The 20,382-nt window shown below is 38.6% G+C and overlaps 1 protein-coding gene across 10 annotated transcripts; it reads left to right on the forward strand.

Moving 5' to 3' along the window:
- Nucleotides 1-1,210: 1,210 nt before the first annotated feature.
- Nucleotides 1,211-13,152, forward strand: TEX35 (testis expressed 35). Of its 10 annotated transcripts, none has more exons than XM_074308475.1 (10): nt 1,211-1,405; nt 1,530-1,616; nt 2,655-2,723; nt 3,161-3,217; nt 3,987-4,046; nt 7,316-7,380; nt 7,750-7,816; nt 8,203-8,246; nt 9,656-9,773; nt 10,751-11,015. In XM_074308475.1, the coding sequence occupies exons 1-10, from the start codon at nt 1,316-1,318 to the stop codon at nt 10,934-10,936; spliced, it is 843 nt and encodes a 280-aa protein (XP_074164576.1). In that variant the 5' UTR covers nt 1,211-1,315; the 3' UTR covers nt 10,937-11,015. The 10 variants fall into 10 exon arrangements, with proteins under 10 accessions (XP_074164576.1, XP_074164571.1, XP_074164566.1 ...); XM_074308470.1 differs by lacking the exon at nt 10,751-11,015 and adding an exon at nt 12,958-13,152 and having other exon boundaries at nt 1,224-1,405; XM_074308465.1 differs by having other exon boundaries at nt 1,227-1,405; nt 10,772-11,015.
- Nucleotides 13,153-20,382: the final 7,230 nt, after the last annotated feature.

The following is a 20,382-nucleotide window of genomic DNA, read 5'->3' on the forward strand; positions in this document are numbered from 1 at the left end:
TATATTGTATCTAGGATATACTATATAACATATTTAACATGTATGAGAATGCCTGCCATCTGGGGGAGGGAGTGGAGGGAAGGAGGGGAAAATTCGGAACAGAAGTGAGTACAAGGGATAATGTTGTAAAAAATTACCCATGCATATGTACTGTCAAAAAATTATAATTATAAAATTAATTTTTAAAATTATTTTAAAAAAATATCTGAGTTCAAATCCTGCCTAAGATACTCATTCTAGCTGAGTGAGCCTGGGGTAATAACCACTTAACCTTCCAGGTCTCCATTCTTCTCATCTGTCAAGTGAGAAGAAGTTGGTTCACTCTCTACTAATATCCCCATGATTCTCCAAACCCATGACTTGCCCAAGATTACAAAGATACTTTAAAAAATTCAAATGGAGGCCTTTGGGTCCCAGATCTTAAGGTGTTTCTGCTGCCTGCAATGAGAAATAAAAACAAGAAATATTTATGATGGGTCTACTATGTGCACATTGGATAGAGAGCCAGCCTTGAAGCTTGGACAACCTGTATTCCAATCCTGCCTGGGACATGTAATGACTAGGTAATCCTGGGAAAGCCACTGAAATTCTCAGTGCCCAACTCTCTAAGACTACACTTATCCTTTCCACATCATGACAGCTAGAAGTACAACATATCACAATCTGGAAAATCCACAAAATTTTTGACCCTTCCTTCCTATCAGAGAAGAAAGTCTGAAGTATTATGTTATTAAAAAATAAAATGCTGATATTACACAATAGAATACATGTATTTTATTTATTTCTGAGCTTCTAAACCCTTTCTGTGTTATCTGCAGCTTCCACAAAATTCCCCCCAAATTCCCATTTACTTTCTTATGCCCACCCACGATATATCAGAACCAAGATGAGGACAGTCACACTATGAAGGGATAACTGTATATATATTTCAGGGAATGTGCCTTCCTGCATGGGTAAATGTAGAATTCTCATATGACCATTCCTTACACCAATGAAATCCAAAATTTCCATCCCTATCTTACACTATTTTAAGTTCCAGGACATTGATTTGTAAGGGAACTTTCATTATCAAGAGGGAGTTTTTAATCTAAGACTGAGCCTCTCAGCTTGAAACACTGAGGCAAAAGTCAGTCACAGGAAGGCAAGATCCAGTGGTAGATGAATCTTGGTCATTATGACCTCAAGCTACTTTTCACACAGTTGGCTGGCCTGCCTCCCAGTAGTTTGTATACATGCCAGTGGACCAAACAAGGGGGTTGGAGGGAGGGGGGAAGTGGTGAGAAGTTGGAAAGTTAACACTCTGGACTTTTCCATCATGTTAACCAGGAAGGCAGAAATGAAGAGATCAAACCCAGCAATGAAGGCAAGGAGCAACACATTGACCCCTGTCTACAGCACAGGAAAGGTGTGAGTAGGGAAGGGTTCTGCCCTGGACATTGAGGGCTGGGTTCTAGCACCCTGAGTCATGGGGAAAGGGGCTCCTTGCCTTGCAGAACCTGGTAATCTTTTCTGATTCCCCCCACTTGAAGGCAGACAGAATAAACGCCAACTATCTCTCTCTACGAAGCCAAAACCACAGGCCACTTCAAACAGGAATGGAGACATTTTCATACCAAGTAAGAAACCTCTTCTCTGGTTTTATTTTCGGATCCACAGAGGCAGCTCTGTTTGTTGGTGGGGGGAGAAGGAGAATGGGGGGAGAAGGAGAGAAAAGGGGAGGCAGGCCTGAATGTGCCCCACTTTAGAGAAGGTGTTCCTCCGTCCAAGTATGACCCTGCTGTCCGTTCCATCAGCGCACAGAGTGCAGGACAATCAGCGGCTCGTTGTCACTGAAGCAGGATCAGATTGCTCAGGGTAGAATAAGAACTCAGTGATCCTTGTGACTGGGATAAGACCAGGAGTTCCATCGGGATCATGGGGTTGGAATGGGTTTTAGAGGTTGGACCTTCCTCCAATGCAAGAATCTTTTCAACAACAGCCCTCAGGGTTCCTTGACAGGTGATCATCAGCCATACTGTGCTGGAACACTTCCAGGTATAGAGAACTCATTACCTCACAATGTTTCCCATTCCGTTGTCCGACAGTGGCAAAAGATAGAAATTTCTTCTTTAAGAACTGCGTAACTTCATGGCTATGCCCTTCAATCAGTCCTCCTCACTTGCCAATGTTCATAACCAAAGGATCATTAGATTCTCTGTACCACCTATATTAGACCCCCATGTTCTCTATACTTTCTTTGCCAACCAACACAACCTTCTCTGTGCACTTGTTACTAATAAGGTACAAGCTCTGAGCTCTTAAGACACTTGACCCCTCGAACAAATTGCAGACATTGTCCTTATATATACCCATTTCTTTCTTCTCCATCCCAGTCAACTGAGTATCTCTGGAAATTAATCTAGAGACTCTTATTTTGAACCTGAATTTCAATCCCCATTTCCTTGGAAGGAAATAAGGAAAATTATCTCTTCTTTTATTTTGAGTCTTAAAGTTCTGCCTAAGTTCCAGAAAACTGCTTCTGACCAGGTTAGGGGCACCAGCTCACATCTCTCTGAGAGAAGAATATATATATATGGAAGCAACTAAGCCAACTCTGGCTTCCACTGGCCTCCTCCACCTGCCATTTCCAGTGTGTATCTGGTTTTAACCTACAGGCTCGTGAATGCAAAGGATTGAAACAGGATATAATGCTGGCAAAAAGAGGAGGAGTACAAGATTTAAAAGCAAGTATCTGGGCCCAGAATTGGGTGGGGAGGAAGAAGAAGATAGGAGATGCTTTCAGAAAAGCTAAGAAGATGAAGTTACTAAATTGACCTTGGATTGGTAGTCAGATAATAAAGCCGTATATGTTTCCACTTCTAATCTAGATGGGGGAATTTCATTTTCTTCAAGCGTCCTCTAGCCAATCCACCTTCAGGGGCCCTCTTCTCTCCCTCCTTGAAAAACCCAAGGAAGAAAGGATATCCAGGAGTAGAGGGCAGAAGTAGGAGAGGATCATTGCTGTCAAATGCTATGCAAAGATGGAAGGGCCTTCTGGGAGTTCCTATAATTCTGGACCTTTTCTCTCCCTCTTTCATCTTAAGTTTTCTTCTTCTTTCATTCTGGCTATTTCCCCAGCTCAGATTTCTTTCCACTCCTCTTCTCCTTTTTATTTCCATAGCATGAACTAAAGGAGGTGAGGGAAGAGCTCAAAGGAAAAATGGAAGAAATACAGCAGGTAATGACACAAAGATTTGTGGAACAGGGAGGAACTGGGTAGGTAGAAAGTCCAAAAGGTGAAAAAATAAAAATAAAAGGTGATAAGGGAGTTAGTGAAGAAGCTCACATGTATAAAAGTTTATAACAGAGCCTTTAGATTTGTTACATAGAATATAGAATATGCTTATAGAGCAAAAGCATTTACAGGAGGAGCAGGTTTATGGAAATTATAGATTTAGATCTGGAAGAGACCATAGATTCCACTGTCTCCAGTCCCTTAATTTTATAGAAGAGGAAACTGAGAACACAGAAAGGTTCACTATTATGCTCTGGGTCATACAGTTGTTTCTAAGAGCCAAAAACAAGAATTGAAGCCAGATTTTCCTGACTACAAGTCCATCAATATGCCCACTATTCCATCCTGAGGACATGAGAGTGGGGAAAGGATTCAGATCTGGCCTCCATCTGCTTTGAGATTTAAAGTCTGACTCCTTTAGGGTCTTTGCTTCTGGGAATGTATCCAGACCTCACTGAAAAAGACTCAGGAGATTAAGGAAGAAAGATTTCAGGATCTCCTTCCCAATATAAATAAGTCCAGCTAGCAACCCAGAATCCTTAGGAAAGGCTTGGTCATCAAGTCCATGCTCCTGCTGAGGTCAGTTCAAGAGTATACTCAGTGCAGAAATAGCTCCCTGCTCTTCTCTCTAGAAAAGAACCTCAAAGGAGATTGCACCTTCTTTCTTTCAAGTGCAATCTCATATAATTCTCTTTTCTTTCCTCCACATTAGATAAAATATATAATGAACAAGGATTTTGATAAACTCCAGGAGCTCGTAGACATTATGAAGGTGAGCCAATCACAAAATCATAGAGCATCTAGGTGGCCCAGGGGATAGAATGCTGGAACTGGAATCAAGAAGGCTTTAAAGAAGGATTTCAATTCCAGCCTCAGTCACTCACTAGTTGTGTAATTCTGGGTAATTCACTTCTGTTTGCTTCAGTCTCCTCAACGTTTAAGTGGAGATGATAAAAGTGCCTTTCTCTCAGGGTTGCTGTAAGAATTAAAGCAATAATGTTTGTAAAGTGCTTAACATAGTGCCTGGCATACTATATAGATGCTAGCTATTATTTTTATTTCTAAGTTAGGAGAGAAAAAGCAGTTCAAAAGAGAAAAACCATGAGAGAGAGAGAAAAAAAAAAAAGAAGTGGTGTTTATATTCTATGTTCATAGTTTCTCTCTGGCTGCAGATGACATTTTCCATCCAAAGTTTATTGGGATGGCTTTGAATCACTGAACCACTGAGAAGAATCAAGTCTTTCATATTTGATCATCACACATTCTTGCTATTATTGTGAAAAATGTATTCCGGGATCTGCTTGTTTTGCTCGGTTCCTGTAAATCTTTCCAGACCTTTCTAAAATCCATGTGTTCATAATTTTTTGTTGAATAATAATATTCCATTACCTTTATATACCACAACTTGTTCAGCCATTCCCCAATTGATGGATATCTTACTCATTTTCTAACTCTTTGCTATCACAAAAGAGCTGCTACAAACATTTTTACACATATGATTTCCTTGTGATACAGAGCTAGTAATGGCACTACTGGATCAGAGGATATTCAATCTGATAGTCCTTTAGACATAGTTCCATATTGTTTTCCAGAATGGTTGGATCATTTCACAATTCCACCAACAATATATTAGTGTCCCAGTTTTCCCACATTCCCTTAAACATTTATTATCTTTTCCTGTCATCTTAGACAATATGGGAGGTGTGAGATGGTACCTCAGAGTTGTTTTAATTTGCATTTCTCTAATCAATTAACTGTTATTATTATATTATTAAGCAACATAGGGTATAGAGAGGTAAAGTTGCAAATGAAGCTATAAATGTTAAAATAACATGGACTAAAACAACACAGTAAGACAGGATTTGAACCCTTTTAACACAATAGGTAATAACAAGAAGAAGGAATCTAGGTGAAAGACAATGCAAATAAATACCTCCAATGAGAGACTCATTTAAATTTAAGATGTGATCCTGAGTCAAAGTGAAATAGGGGGGTAATTCAGAGAAGAGAGAGATAATTACAAGCTTGAATAATCACAAAATTCTTCCAGGAAGCAACAAGATTTAAACTGAGCTGGAAATACAAGTAGGATTTAGACAGTAGGCAGGCAGGAGGAGCAAACATTAAGAGGCCAATAAGAAGATGACAGGCTAAATGTATAGAGGGATCAGGTTGAAGATTAGTAAGAAATGATATTGAATTAGACCTCCATTGAAAAAGGAAGGGGAAAAAAAAAAAAAACTTGTAAAAATGTATAAACAAAACAAATGAACTTGATGCCAAGTAAACACATCCAGAATCATTTCTATAATAAAAACAACATTGTAAAGACAACTTTAAAGACTCAAGAACTCCAATCAACATGACTGATTTCTGTTACTGTTCCTTTCTTCCTTTCTTGCTTTTCTTTCTTTCTTTCTTTTTCTTCCTTCCTTCCTTCCTTCCTTTCCTTCCTTCCTTCCTTCCTTCCTTCCTTCCTTCCTTCCTTCCTTCCTTCCTTCCTTTCTTTCTTTCTTTCTTTCTTTCTTTCTTTCTTTCTTTCTTTCTTTCTTTCTTTCTTTCTTTCTTTCTTTCTTTCTTTCTTTCTTTCTTTTTCTTTCTTTCTTTCTTTCTTTCTTTCTTTCTTTCTTTCATTTCAATTTTTCCCCATAAATGACTTAATATAGAAATATATTTTACATGACTGCACACATGTATAACCTCTACATTTATTTATTCTTTCAGGGAAGGGAGTGGGAAAGGAGTGAAGGAAAAAATCCAAAACTAAATTAAAAAAAAAAGAATGTTGAGGGGGCAACTAAGTAGCATAGTGGATAGAGCACCAGTTCTGAAGTCAGGAAGATCTGAGTTCAGATTTGATCTCAGACACTTAACACAGCCTAGCTGTATGACCCTGGGCAAGTCACTTAACCCCAATTGCCACAGCAAATAAAAAAATAAAAAGAAAAAAGAATGTTGAAATTTTTTTACACGTAGTTGGGGGGGGGGCGGAATATACTACTATTAAAAAAGAAAACCGAAGCTATAAAAATGGATAAAAACACCAAGGGAGTAAAGGTAGGAATTGTAGAATAAATAAATCTCCCATCTTATAAGCACAGCAGTAGGCAAGACCAGGTTCCTTATCTTGTTCATCCTGAGACTTTCTACTCTTGAAGAACATGAAAACCAGGAGATTCATCTTTTGGTCACTGTCCTGGTGACTATTACAAAATCTTCTATACTTGGGGCAGGGACTTTGTCTCATCAAATCTTTAGATCCTCCTTTTTTTTTTATTATAGCTTTTTATTTTCAAAATATATGCATGGATAATTTTTCAGCATTGACAATTGCAAAACCTTTTGTTCCAACTTTTCCCCTCCTTCCCCCCACTCCTTCCCCCAGATGGCAGGCTGACCAATACATGTTAAATATGTTAAAGTATAAGTTAAATACAATATATGTATACATGTCCAACAGTTATTTTGCTGTACAAAAAGAATCAGACTTTGAAAACAGTGTTCAATTAGCCTGTGAAGGAAACCAAAAATGCAGGCGGACAAAAATAGAGGGATTGGGAATTCTATGTAGTGGTTCATAGTCATCTCCCAGAGTTCTTTCGCTTACTGCTCTATTGGAACTGATTTGGTTCATCTCATTGTTGGAGAGAGCCTCGTCCATCAGAATTGATCATCATATAGTATTGTTGTTGAAGTATATAATGTAGATCCTCCTTCTTAATCCCAATGCCCAATACAAGGTCTACGCACAACTCAATAGTATTTCATTAATGTTGAATTGAAGTCACCCATGAACTTGTGCCTCTTTTCTTCTCTGTCCAATGGGATCTATCCAAAGATAGAAATTAGAGTTCCCTCCTATTAACCTCATAGAAATGTAGTAAAGATTCTTTTAAAACAAGATACCAAAATCCTGTTGAGTTTTCATGAAGCAAGGTCCTATTCTATGTCAGCACCAAGTTTCATGTAGGGATGGGAAAATGAATCTCAAAACACCCCGTGTTAAAGGAAGATCTTAACTCTCTACCCTGTCTCCTAAAGGACATGCAGAAGGATATGGATGAGAGGATGGAAGTCTTAATAAAGCTAGAAACAAACAAAAAGCTGTAAGTGTAACTCTCTTTTCCCCCTTACCAAAATATTCTCACTTGATTTGGTTTATCTGGTAGGGTAAAATAAGGGATTCTACCTTCACACATACACACATACAAAAAGGATTCTACCTTCCAGTTCCTACATTATTCTGGACTGCCCTAAAACCCTGATAAGGAATTATAATCAATCTGCTTCAATCCATCTTAAGTTCATGGCCTCCCTCTATGCTTAGAGGGATCTGTTCCCATGGGGGTGACACATAGAGCAGGAAAATTACACTGGGAAAAAAAAATACAAGAAAAACCACAAGCTCAAATTAATGGGTCTGACAGAAGATACTGACACACTGAGTGAAGACTGATCATTCTTTGTCCTTACAGGAAGAAACACTACCAACCTGCAACAGGGAAAGACTCGTCTGAGAGATTTAGTGGTCAAACTTATTATGTGAGTTGTACTTCATCCTGATCCCAGTCCCTTCTCTGAAGGTTCCCTCCCATTGCCACTCTTCTTCTTCTTCTTTTTTTTTTCTCTGTTTGCTTCTCCTTCTGGCAATGTGTCCTTACTACTATGGCCACACCTTCATCTTTCTCCACTTCTCCTGCTCTCTGTGCCTTATTGATCCCTTTATGTTGCCTCCTGATCTCTAAATCTGAGGGAATTAAGTCATATGGTCACTTCAAAGTCACTTCTAAGACATTATTTGCTCCAAGATCATGAAGATGTTTCCAACGAATAGTCCAATCCTACCTTAGTCTACAATCCTCTCTGATTGGGGTTCCATCTTGGATATGGGGGAATTTATCTGTCTTGTGTTATTTCCATCCATTCAGGAGAATTGTTTGTCATGTTCCCAGAAAAACTGCAATAGTATCAGGTAAGCACCTATACCAAGGGTCGGTCTCTTCTCCTGGGGTGCCCCACTTATCCCCAACCTTATTCAAATAATAGCTAGTATGTATATAGAGCTTTGGTTCACAAAGTATTTTATATATATTATCTTATTTAATCCTCACAACAACCATTATTATTATCCCCATTATACAGATAAGGAAACTGAGGCTGAGAAAAGTTAAATAGTCTGCCAAGGGTCACTTAGCTAGTAAGTGCTGCAGACATGGTGGTTTTGACTCTTGAGTCTGACACTGTCCATGGTGCCATCTCTTAGAGCTTTGGGATGCCAGAAACTTTAAGAGATACCTGCTTATGGATGTAGAGAAGGATCCCTGTGAACAGATGTGGGAGGGGAATGGGGGGAAGCTCATGGATTCTGCTAACACAGCCCTGCCTAAATCACTGATACAAGCCTGAGAAGAAAAGGAGGGGAAGGAAGATGGAGGAGTACACACAACTCCAGGGTGTCTGTAAGACAGTTGAAACCACTTTATCCACAATGGTTTTCTCAAGCACCTTGGGCCATGCTCACAATAAGTCTAATTAGTCTAATTCTTAGTTTAACTTGAAAGAACTATGCTTTTTTTCTTTTTATTAGTCCTCTGAGAGACAGTGTGATATAATGGATAAAGAGTCAGGAAGATCTGAGTCCAAGTCTCCCCTCTGACACACAGTATCATTGTGACCCCTAGGCAAGTCATTTGTTCCTTGAAGGACTTTGGCCAACTCTCTAAACCTATAAGAAGTTCAGAAAGCATTACTCTGCATTGAAAGAGGAAATTCCATATGCCAATGAAAGTACATCTGGTCAAAAAAAAAAAAAAACTTCTGTTGTCTGGCTTTGATTCTAATTATATGACCTTAGAAAAATCACGTCATCTCTCTGAGCCTCAGCTTTCCCATCTATAAAATGGGAAGAATAATTTTTTGCATTTTCATATCTCATGGTGGTGATAAAGAAAGCACTTTGGAAACCACCAAAGGCTCTATAAATGGGTTTGTGCTGTTATAATCTCCTCTTGGGAGAGGCACAGGGGATCAGGAGTCCAGATCATTGGCTCTCCTCTTAGCTGTATTCCAGCTGTCCCTCCCTTAACTCTTTCTCTTCCCATGAGACCACAATAATGATCATGACTGGGTTGGAGTGTGTATAGAAGTTGGCAAGGGGTTGGAGAAGTAAATGAGGCACAGAAAACTTTCCAAGTGGCTTTCTGATTAAATTCTCTTTTGATTTTCTGGGGGTGTGGGGAGAGAAATACTTAGGACTATTTGGTTTTGTGCCCAAGTCAGCACAACGCATCTCACCCCCCTTCCTCTCCTCCCTCCACCACTAATGTCAAGGGGGGAGTTGGGGTCCTTGTTCATTTAGCCTTGATTTTCAATTTACAATAGCCCTAAGGATCTGGACCAAACTAAAAAGATCTCTAAGCCTCCAATCAGGATTTTTGAGAAGGAAAGAGAGGTGAAGGAAGGGAAGGGTAAAGAGAAGAAGGCACAGATTATCAGGAAGGTAATATCTCTTGGGCAGTGGGGAGGGTGGGAAAGGGAATAGCCCTCCTTTTTAAATCATTAGATCTTTGTGTGAGTTTTATAAATATCTATGAATCATCCTTACTAAAGATTCATAAACATTATTGTTGGGGAACATGGAGAATTTTGCTGCGTATGCTACTTCTGTGCCCCCTAAAAAGGGGGATTTGGAGAAAATTCCCTTTGGGGTTCTAGTAGCAGGAGCTCTCCAGCAGCTTCCCAAAGATTAGATTCCTAGAATTAGATGAGACTTCTTGGGCTCACAGGGAGATGGGGAAAATGGGAAATTGGGATCTGGCAGGGATGCCTTGAAACCTCAGAGCAACTATGTCTTTACACCACCACCCTGTTTGCACATTCCTAGTTATATGTCTGGTGCCATGTCCATGGACATCTAGACTCCTTGGGTACAGAAAGTTTCCTGTTTTTGAGGTGGGAAAGGTAGAACATAGAAAATTGAAAGGGGAAAGGGAAAATCAGATCAAATGAGACCAGTGATGGGACCAGCCAGACGTGAAACCTGAGTTGGCATTTCCAATGCCTAATTATAACATTAGGGAGATTCAGGGTATTCCGAAGTTCCACCCTGATGCCCTAGAAGAGAAGGAGGGGATCGGGGATACACCATTTCTCATGCCTTCCCCTACATATCCTCTCTCCTCTCCTCTTCTCTTTCCCTTCCCTCTCTCCTCCCCTCCCCTCTCTCCTTTTCATCTCTTCTTCCCTCTCCCTTTCTCTCTTGTCTCCTCTGACCTCCTCTTCCATCCTCTCTTCTCCTCTCCTTTCCTTTTCCTCATTTCTTCTTCTCTCCTGTCACCTTTATTTCCCTTTCCCTCTTTCATTTCTTCTCTCTTCCCCTGCTCTCTTTTCCCTCCTTTTTCCTTTCTCTTTCTCTTTCCTCTCCTGTTTTCTTCCCTTTTCCTTCTCTTCTTTTTCCTTTCCTCCATTCTCCTTCAGTCTAACTCCATCTTACAACAGGAAAATTGCCACTTTGAGCGTGGGCACTGTTTTAATCATCGGACTGTGGTGCTGCCTTCTGATCTATATCTATATGAATCCCAATGCCGTCAAGGACGCTCTCCCTACAATATGCAGTCGCAGAACCTATCAGCACCTTCGTTTCATCCTCTCCCCACTTCTTGAGCTGCACATAGAGGGTTTACTGCCCTCTTAGCCTCCACTATTTTTTTCTCCAAGAGATTAAAGTCTTCATTTACCATAAGATAGATGTGACTTTGTCTTTGATTTTGGGGAGGAGGGCCTCTATTTCTCTCCACCATATGCAGACACAATGTCTTATCACAGGAGCTGGTACCATTGTTTTTTCTCCCTTTCCTAGTTTTCTGCTTCTCTTCAATAGTCACCTAGTCAGGTGGTCAACTAGCACCCAGCAAGTCAACCAGTCAACTTGACAAGCAGATAGTCAATGAATCAGTCAGCCAGCTAATCTAGATATTTAATAAATAAGTGCCTAATAACCACATATCAGGTGCTAAGTACTAAGGAACATGCAATACAGAAAAGACCTGTTCTCAAGGAGGTAAATGATACCTGGGAAAAACATAAGAATAGTCTCATGGAAAAAAGGTATATGTGACAGTAGTGGTGAATGGCAATGGTGTTGATGGTGTAGTGATTATGGTAGTAGTGATGGTGGTGGAGGTGGTGATGGTAGAGAGAGTTGTAACAGTGGTGGTGGGTTAGTAGTAAAGTTAGTAAAGATGACATTGATTGTGATGGTGTTGGAGATGGTGATGGTGATGGTAGAGATGATATTGCTGTTGGTAGTTGTGGTGATGGTATTACTACAGTGCTGATGGAGATAACAATGGTGGAGATGGTGATGATAATATTGGTGGTGATGGTCATGGACAATATATTGATGATGATGGAAATGCTGTTGATGATGGCTATGATGTTGGTGGAAGGTGGTGATGGTAAAAAGCAGCTGACAGAGAAGTCTCCTGGGTATTCTTTTAGCTGTATTACTAATAGCCAATATTTAAAAACAAAGAAATCAGAGAAAAGAAAAATATCTAAATCAGCTAAAGTTTTAAGTCAGAGTTTGAAGGATTCTGAAGAGTCTGAAGAAAGTTAGGATCTGTTAATAGATTAGAAATAAACATGGATCAGTCTGGAGTAGGAAAGGTCAAAGAGAATCAATCATAATCATAGCTAGTATTTATATAGTACTTAGTATGTTCCAGGGACTATGCCAAATGTTTTACAAATATAATCTTATTTAAGTCTCAGTAATTCTAGGAGATGGGTGCCATTATCTCTATTTTACAGTTGAGGGTCATACAGCTAGTGTTTGAGGCTACATTTGAACTCATGTTCCTGACTTCAGGATCAGTGCTCTATCCACTGAACCACCAGCTGCCTCCAAGGCAGGAGCAGTTGATGTTGATCAAGTCTGCTTGGCCACATTTTAACATGACTAAGTAGCCTTCTCAGCCCTAGCCCTCTGTTCTTTAAAGCATCTATCTTTGAGAAGAGAGAGAAGACAATTATACTTTTTTCCCTTGAGTAGCAAAAATATGTAATAAAGATAATAATAAATGAAGTAATTGGCAACTTGGTGAAGTGGACCAAATCCTAGATTCAGAATTAGGAACTGTTGGATTCAAATCTTGCTTCTCACACTTACCTATAAGACTACAGGCAACTCATTTAACTTGTTGATGCTTCAAGCAACTTTCTAAAATTTATCTACTAAGTTATAGTAATTATCTGCATAAGTGATTTTTAAAATTATAGATCTTTGATATAAGCACAGTAATTAAGGTAGTCACAGTGATGAATGTATCTGAAAGAATGCTGGTATTCAAGTTGAGAAAAATGTTGTATTTACAGCTGATGGGTCAGCAATAGGTTTGCACATCGATTTACATAGATTATTTTATTTGAGCCTCACAGCAACTCTGAGAAGGGGAGAGACTTCTGGGATTATTGCCCCCTAAATGACTGACTGCACATCCACTTTGGGTGCTATTCACCATGGAGCATGGGTGTAAGGCTCAAATGATTTCCATAAAACATGTTGCAAACCTAAAAATACTATATAAATGTCCATTATTATTATTATTATGGGAGTGAGATAGGGAAAGAGGAGCCAGGAATTGGGGAAATGAGAGGAATTGATCTAATCTTTTGCTCTTCAGAGTTGCCAGGAACTAAAGAGTGTATTCCACAGCAGCAACAGCAAAAACTACAGGTGAAAATGAATTTTACAATGACAGCTCATTGAAACTGGAAATACAGAAGTTCAGTAATTCTACCTGTCCACATCAAAGCTCAAAAAAGGATAATGAGAAGAAAGGCCTCTGAGCAGTCAAAATAAACATCCCAAAATCACATATTTTGTTGATGGGATAGTTTTTTAATCCTTTTCAAGTTTCCTTCATAAGCAATTTTAATACTCTTATTCATCTGATTTTAAGCTCACAGAAAACAAGAATCAATAGATGGGAAAGAGGAAAGGGGGGTGCTCCTGGGAGGCACACAAATTCTTTTCATTTCCCAATTTCTGTCCCATCTTTCCTTGTCAACTTGCTATAATAATATTAGCTGGCATTCCTACAGTTCATAGAGGTTCACATGAGCTTCACAACAATGGTAAAGATAGAAAAAACTCTAAAAGGAACACAGAATTAAAAAATATAAAGATACCTAGGACATTAGAGAATAATGGTTCTGTGTACCTCAATAAGAAAAGAGGGTCACACTGTGTCTGCTTCAGTTTCCTCATCAATGAAATGTAAGCAATAATACCTGCATCCTTTGTAAAATGCTTTGCAAACCTAAAATAGTGGCCATTATCATTCATAAAAATAGATTAGAAGTGGAAAGGTTCCTTACAGGTCATTCTAAACTACCCTTCACTTTGCAAACAAGAAACTAAAAGCCTGTAGGGGTAGAGTTGTTTACCTAAAGTCACATGGGCTGTAATCGGCAGACCTATAGATCATAGAATCATAGATTTTTATTTTAAAAGGGACCTCAAAAGTCATTTAGTTCACACCCATTATATTGCTACTGACAAACTCAGGCAGAGAAGTTGTCAATCAGTCATTAAACATTTATTAAGTACTTGCTACGTACCAAGCACAGCACTGTTCTAAAATACTGAGGATACATACAGGATAGTTCCTGATTTCAAATAGTTTACAATGTAATGACAGAAGCAACAAATTGATACAAACTCTAAAATTAAGAGGGATGGTGAAAGGCTTCTTTTGGAAGGTGAGATTTTAGTTTACTCCACTGAAAAGGTAGAAGAGCGCTAGTTTATGAAAGGTTTTGAAGGCCAAATGAGTTTTTTGTATTAGGTTCTGGAGACATTAGGGAGCCAATGGGGTTTATTGGGTAGGAGAGTGACATGGTCAGACCTACACTTTAGGAAAATCATTTTGCATGGCTAGACCGGAGTGCAGAGAGATGAGGCAGGCAGAGGAATGAGGAAATAAAATAGTTCAGACACCAGGTGTTGAGGATCCACACCATGATAGTGCATACAAGAGCTACTGCAAAGGTACAATTGACAGATTTTGACAACAGGTTGCATGAATATGAAGGGATGAAAGTTAGTGAGGAGTTGAGAATGATATCTGTGTTAGAAATCTTAAGGATTGGGAAGATAGCACTTGTCCTCTGCAGCAGTAGGAATGGTAAGAGGAAATATTTAGAGGGAAAAATAATGGTTTCAGTTTTAGACATGTTGTGTTTAAGATATCTACTGGACATTCAGGTTGAAATGTCTGAAAAGCAGAAATGCAAGAAGGAAGATCAGCTGATAGATGAGGGTGAAATAGATTTGAGAACCACTAGCAGTGAGACTATAATTAAATCTAAGGGAACTTAAAAGATCATGAAATGAAGCAGCCTAGAAGAAGGTGGCTTAGAACAGAATCCTATGAAAATCTATGGTTATAAGGCTTGACCTGGGTAAGGATCTAACAAAGGAGACTGATGAAAGGTAGGAGAATAAGGATAGAATGGTGTCTCAAAAACCAGAGAGAGGAGAGGATCAAGGAGGAAAGGGTGATTAACAATGTCAAAACCTTCAAGAGAGGTTGGGGGAAATGAGGGTTCAGAAAAGGCCTTTGAATATGACAACTAAGAGATCACTGATAATTTTGGAGCGAGCACATTCACTGGAATGATAGATGGGAAGCTAGATTATAAAGAACTAAGAATGAGAGGAGAAAAAGTGAAGGCATCCATTGTAAACAAGATTTTCTAGGAGTTTAGTCACAAAGGACAGAAGAATCATAAATGGAAGGATCAAGATAGGGGCTTGAGGAATGAGGGAAGCATGAACATATTTGTATGCAGGAAGCAAGGAGCCAGTAGGCAGGGAGAGATTGAAAATAAGTGATAGACTCAGGGTGACAGAGGGGGCAATCTATTAAAGGAAATGGGATGAAATGAGGAACTTTAAGCAGATAGAGGGATTATATCCTTGTTAAGGAGTAAGGCTCTCATGTGAGACAGTAATGAAGGAAATAGTGGCAAATGGGATTTGATAATATAAGGAAAAAAGAGTTCATGACAAATGGCCTGGATTTTTTTTTTCTGTAAAACATGAAGTTCTCAGCTGAAAGGGTGGAAAGAAAATCTTGTGAAAAATTTGAGAAGGGACTTAAAGATTTGGAGGAGTCACTGGAGATTAGGATAGTGGGTTGATAAGGGAGGTACAGTGGGACTGCTTAGCAGAATAAGAGTCAAGTGGAGGACATAACAAATAGGAGTTTCTTCACCTTTGTTCAAGAGCACACATATGGATGTCAAGATGGAGGCTGGTGAAAGTGATCAAAGATTGAGGCTTGACAGGGCATAATCCATGAAAAAATGGGGGCTAGGGATTCAATAGAATAGAACAGTTTAGAGCTGAATGGATTTACCAAGGAGTCAATATAAGGAAAAGAGGAAAAAATGCTTAATGCAAGGGAGATGGCCTGAGAGAAAATTGGGGAGTCAAGGAAATGGAAGTTATGTTGTAGACAAAGGATAGAGTTTTATAAGGGAGGTCAGAGAAACAAAGCCAATAGATAATGGTCAAGGGATTTCAGAATTCTTGAACATTGGGATGACACCTAAGTGGGTGATGGCAAGATTAAGGGTATGAACATTTTTGTGTGAGGTGAGGTCAAGTGGAGGAATAGGTCATGTGAAATTGGTACTTTGAGGAATTAAGTGGTTAGGGTGTTCGAAGGAGAGGAAATATGTATGTTGAAGACTCCCAGTATGACAGCAGGTATTGTAGAAGAGAGAAAATATATGAACCAAGTAGAGAGGACATTGAGAGAAGAAGGAAAAAGAGTGACCTGGAGGTCTATAGACAATAACTATCAGAATTTTTGATTGGGTGGTAGGTCTGCATTGCATGAACCTCAAACGAGGAGAGGTTATTGAATGATTGAGGTAGGGGGAGAACCTGACAATGTCAATGGTGAACAAGGAGGATTCCAGTTCCCTGATTTGCGCAGTCAATGAATGCCTAACTAGTACTAGAAAGTAGCCCTGGAGGATGCGCCATGGGAGAAGGAAAGCCAGACTAAGGTCACACAAGTAATTAGTTGAGAAAGGATTTGAATGCAGGTCCTCTGGTTCCAAATCAAGGACTTTTTCCCACTGTGCCAATCAGTTTCACCAACTCTTGAGTCCTTAAGAAAAAGTAAAGTAGGGTCAGCTAGTTGGTGCAGTGGATAGAGCACCAGCCCTGAAGTCTGGGGGACCTGAATTCAAATGTGACCTCAGACACTTAGCACTTCCTGGTTGTGTGACCCTGGGCAAGTCACTTAACCCCAATTGCCTCAGGGGAAAAAAAAAAGTATGTTCAATGTATTCTGATTGAGAATGCAAGGGAAAAGCATTATGCTTTTTAAAATAAATTTATATAATATACATATTAATAATATATAATATAAATATAAATAAAATTACATATAAATACTTAATTATATTAATAATTAATAAATAATATAAGTAGATTAAATTAAAATATTTATATCATTTATATTTAACAATAATGTATACAATATATTAAATAATTTATATAATATATTAATAATCTATTATAATATATAAATAAAATATATATTCAGTTATATTAATAAGATAATAAATTAATTAAATAAAAATATTTCTATCAAGGAACGATAAAATAGCCAATACTGAATGTTATGAAATAATAATGACCAACCTTGGCCCCAAAGAAGAGATATGAGGAGACATTTCCATCAACTTCTTTGCAGATGTGGGGATCTACAGACATGGAACATTGCATTTGTTGCTAGACTTTCTCAATGAGTTTATTAGTTTTGCTAAACTGTTGGATTATTTTTTTCCTTTATTTGTAAGTCATGACTCTCAAGGAGGCAGAAGAAGTGGATGGGGAAAAAATATTGGGAAGCATAGAAGATATAAAAACCAAAGTTATCAATACAAATTAATTTTTTTTAAGTTTCTGCCTAAAATAAACAAAAAGTTATGATGACTAACAGAAAATATATCCAGAAAATTTGACTATAGATAATAATTGACTTCCTGAAGTATCTGGATAAAAATATATTTTATAAGTAAATAAATGAATGATAAAAATCATTAACAATTTTATTAATAAAAATAGTGTAGGATGATGAGACTGTGAAGCTTATTCAAGGACTAACATATAGAAAGTATCCATTAAATATCTTGGATATTATATGTGCATATACATAAATGTGACTACCAGTAGACAATAAAGTCCTACACTGACATTTCGCTGTGGACTCTGGGTTCTAGGAAACTGCCATAGAATTGTCTTGATGCAATTTGAGACTGGTTCCAGATTCCAAGGTAGAGTACAATGACAAGCAAGGATCTCCGATGTGAGTCCATTATGTTGCCAATAGGAAGACCATACGGGGCATTGTTGATTGAGAGGGCAGGTAAACCTAATCTACTTTTTGAGTCTCCTTGAGCCCTTGCATTTTACATTCCCTAAGTCACAGCTCAGGAGATTGAAGCAGCTGCCAAGACTTTTAGTCCCAACTCTAGATCATGGCTGATGCTTCTAAACAGAAATTGGGAAATAGAGCATCTCAAGACAAAACAGCACAAGGCAGGAATTAGAGAAAACATGAAATAAGTTTTATTGAAGGGAAATCCAAGGCAGGACAGTTAGGGGGTTCAGAAACAAGGGTAAGTCCTCAAGAATCCCTAGTAAAATATAGCAGCAGAAGAAGTAAAGCCCTGTATATTTATATCCTGTTCATGTCTGGGTAGAACAGGACCAAGCATTAGGGAGGGGATGGACTGGGGAAAAAGGGGAACCTGACCCTGGTGCACCTGTCATGACTGAAAGGTTGATTCATCATGGGGAGAACACATGGGAAACTGGGAAACAGTATCAATTCCAATACCTTTCAGCTGGGACTGCAGTTCTTAATTTGATGAAATGATTTAACTCAGGGGATTTGAGTTTCCCCTACAGATTATCTTTTATCATGGAACACAAAAAGTATTAAGGTCTTTCCAAGAACCTTGTTCTGATAGTTCTACCATTCTGGGGCCTTGGGGGGGAGGGAGGAAAAGCGACTTACAATAATCCCATAAAGCTCAGATGAGCTCAAGTCTGAATTGATCCCAGGATGATGAGTTTCTGAAAGACCTGATGTTCCTGAATGATTGGAGATTTTAAGCAATAAAGATATGGTAGCCCTACAAACCTTTGACCCAACTTGAGAGTTTATTAAAACCAGTTTGTGGGAAATAAAAAAAGGAATGTAAAAATGTGTGTGTTCTGACACAGTTACAAGAAAGAAAAGAGCACCACAGAGAAAACCAGCCCTGCCTTGTTGTTCAAATCAGGTGAGATGGTGGATAATGTGCTGAAGGGAGAGGAAAGGGGAATTGGGAGCAACCCAATAAAGCCAAGTGGTCTGGGTTTATCCTGTCTTTTGTTCAGAAGAATAAGACAAATGACATTTGTTGTGGGATGTTCCCTTGACTAAGGTGGATGAGGTTGAACAGAGAGGTCCGCTAATTTCTTTTGGGGAAGACAGCTGCTCTTAATGGAACCCCCCTCAAACATTCCAACTCCATTTGCAGGTGCTTGGGAAAACAGTCTTGTCTATGTGTAGAGACACTGTGCATACATGATTAGACATGGTGGTACAGGTGGAGGGGAAGTGGGCAATATTATCTCTGTTAGATCAAACCCCTGGCTCATACTGTTAGTACGACTGTCTCTTATCTCTACCCCACTCCCCAAACCAGGACTGGAGACTTATCTGGAAGTTTATGCAGGAGCACTCACACACACACACACACACACACACACACACACACACACACACACACACACACACACACACACACACACACATATTGCTGGTAGGGAATATGCTCTGCTCATAATAACAGCTGATGGGAACTTGAGAGATTTTACCTTATTCGGTCCTAATGATAAGCCTAATAAGGTACGTTGACTAGGGAGGTTAGACTAAAAGTGAGGAAGACATGAATTTAATTCTTTCTTTGGACTCCTAGAGGCTAATGTGATCCTGAGTAAGTCCCTTAATTCCCCAGTGCTCTAGGCATATATAAGACTATAACAATAACAACAATAATAACATTTTATAATGATTTAACAATTGAAAAACACTTTACAAATATTATGAAATTCTGTCCTCACAACAACCTTGGGAGAAGATACTAATATTATCTTCATTTTACAGAAAAGTGACTGGCCCAGAGTCCCACAGCCAATAAGCATCTGAGGCCGGATTCCAATTCAGGTCTTCCTGAATCTATTTCCCTTTTGTTTTCTACTATGTGTGGTAGTTATTATAGACCAAGTATTAGTTATTTTATTCTGCCCTCCTTTAGATTTTAGATTTATCAGAGAAATTTGCTGCAAGGGTTTTTTGATTCCCTTACAGCTATATTGATTTTGTTTGTGAGGAACTTTGTGTAACTTAAATTGTCCATATTGTCTCTTATGATCATCTCTGTCCCTTGTCTATTTAAGAACTGTTTCGATGCCATCCATAACTGACAAAGGTATCTCCTCTCTAGTCTTATAATTTGTTATCTAATAGTTTATATGTAGGTTATGTGTCCATTTGGGAATTAGTCCTCTTTTTCTGAGATTGGGTTGCTTAAATTTTTTATTTCTGATTCTTTAAAGCTGGGTATTATATATGTGTGTGTGTGTGTGTGTGTGTATTTCATTTTTTATCAATCCACTGGTATTTCATTGGCCAAAATAATTTCTAATAATTTCCATTATTTCCTCTTCATTTGTTGTGAATTTTTAATTTTAGAAATGTTTTTCTTTTTTGAATTTTTTTAAAATCAAATTAATGAGTTTTCCACTTTATTTATTTTTTTATTTTTTTTTATTCATTTTTCCAAATTATCCCCTCCCTCCCTCCACTCCCTCCCCCCATGGCAGGTAATCCCATACATTTTACATGTGTTACAATATAACCTAGATACAATATATGTGTGCAAATACCATTTTCTTGTTGCACATTAATTATTAGCTTCTGGAGGTATAAGTAACCTGGGTAGATATACAGTTCCACTTTGGTTTTACC

The sequence above is a fragment of the Sminthopsis crassicaudata genome, chromosome 4, assembly GCF_048593235.1.
Source record: "Sminthopsis crassicaudata isolate SCR6 chromosome 4, ASM4859323v1, whole genome shotgun sequence".
Classification (NCBI taxonomy): Eukaryota; Metazoa; Chordata; class Mammalia; order Dasyuromorphia; family Dasyuridae; genus Sminthopsis; species Sminthopsis crassicaudata.

Bases quoted from the DNA above. Each gene is read 5' to 3' on its own strand.
- TEX35 (XM_074308475.1), top strand. From the start codon at position 1,316: ATGTTAACCAGGAAGGCAGAAATGAAGAGATCAAACCCAGCAATGAAG. The intron at 2,724-3,160 runs GCAAGTATCTGG...TTATTTCCATAG, and splicing joins GAGGAGTACAAGATTTAAAA to CATGAACTAAAGGAGGTGAG. The intron at 4,047-7,315 runs GTGAGCCAATCA...TGTCTCCTAAAG, and splicing joins AGCTCGTAGACATTATGAAG to GACATGCAGAAGGATATGGA.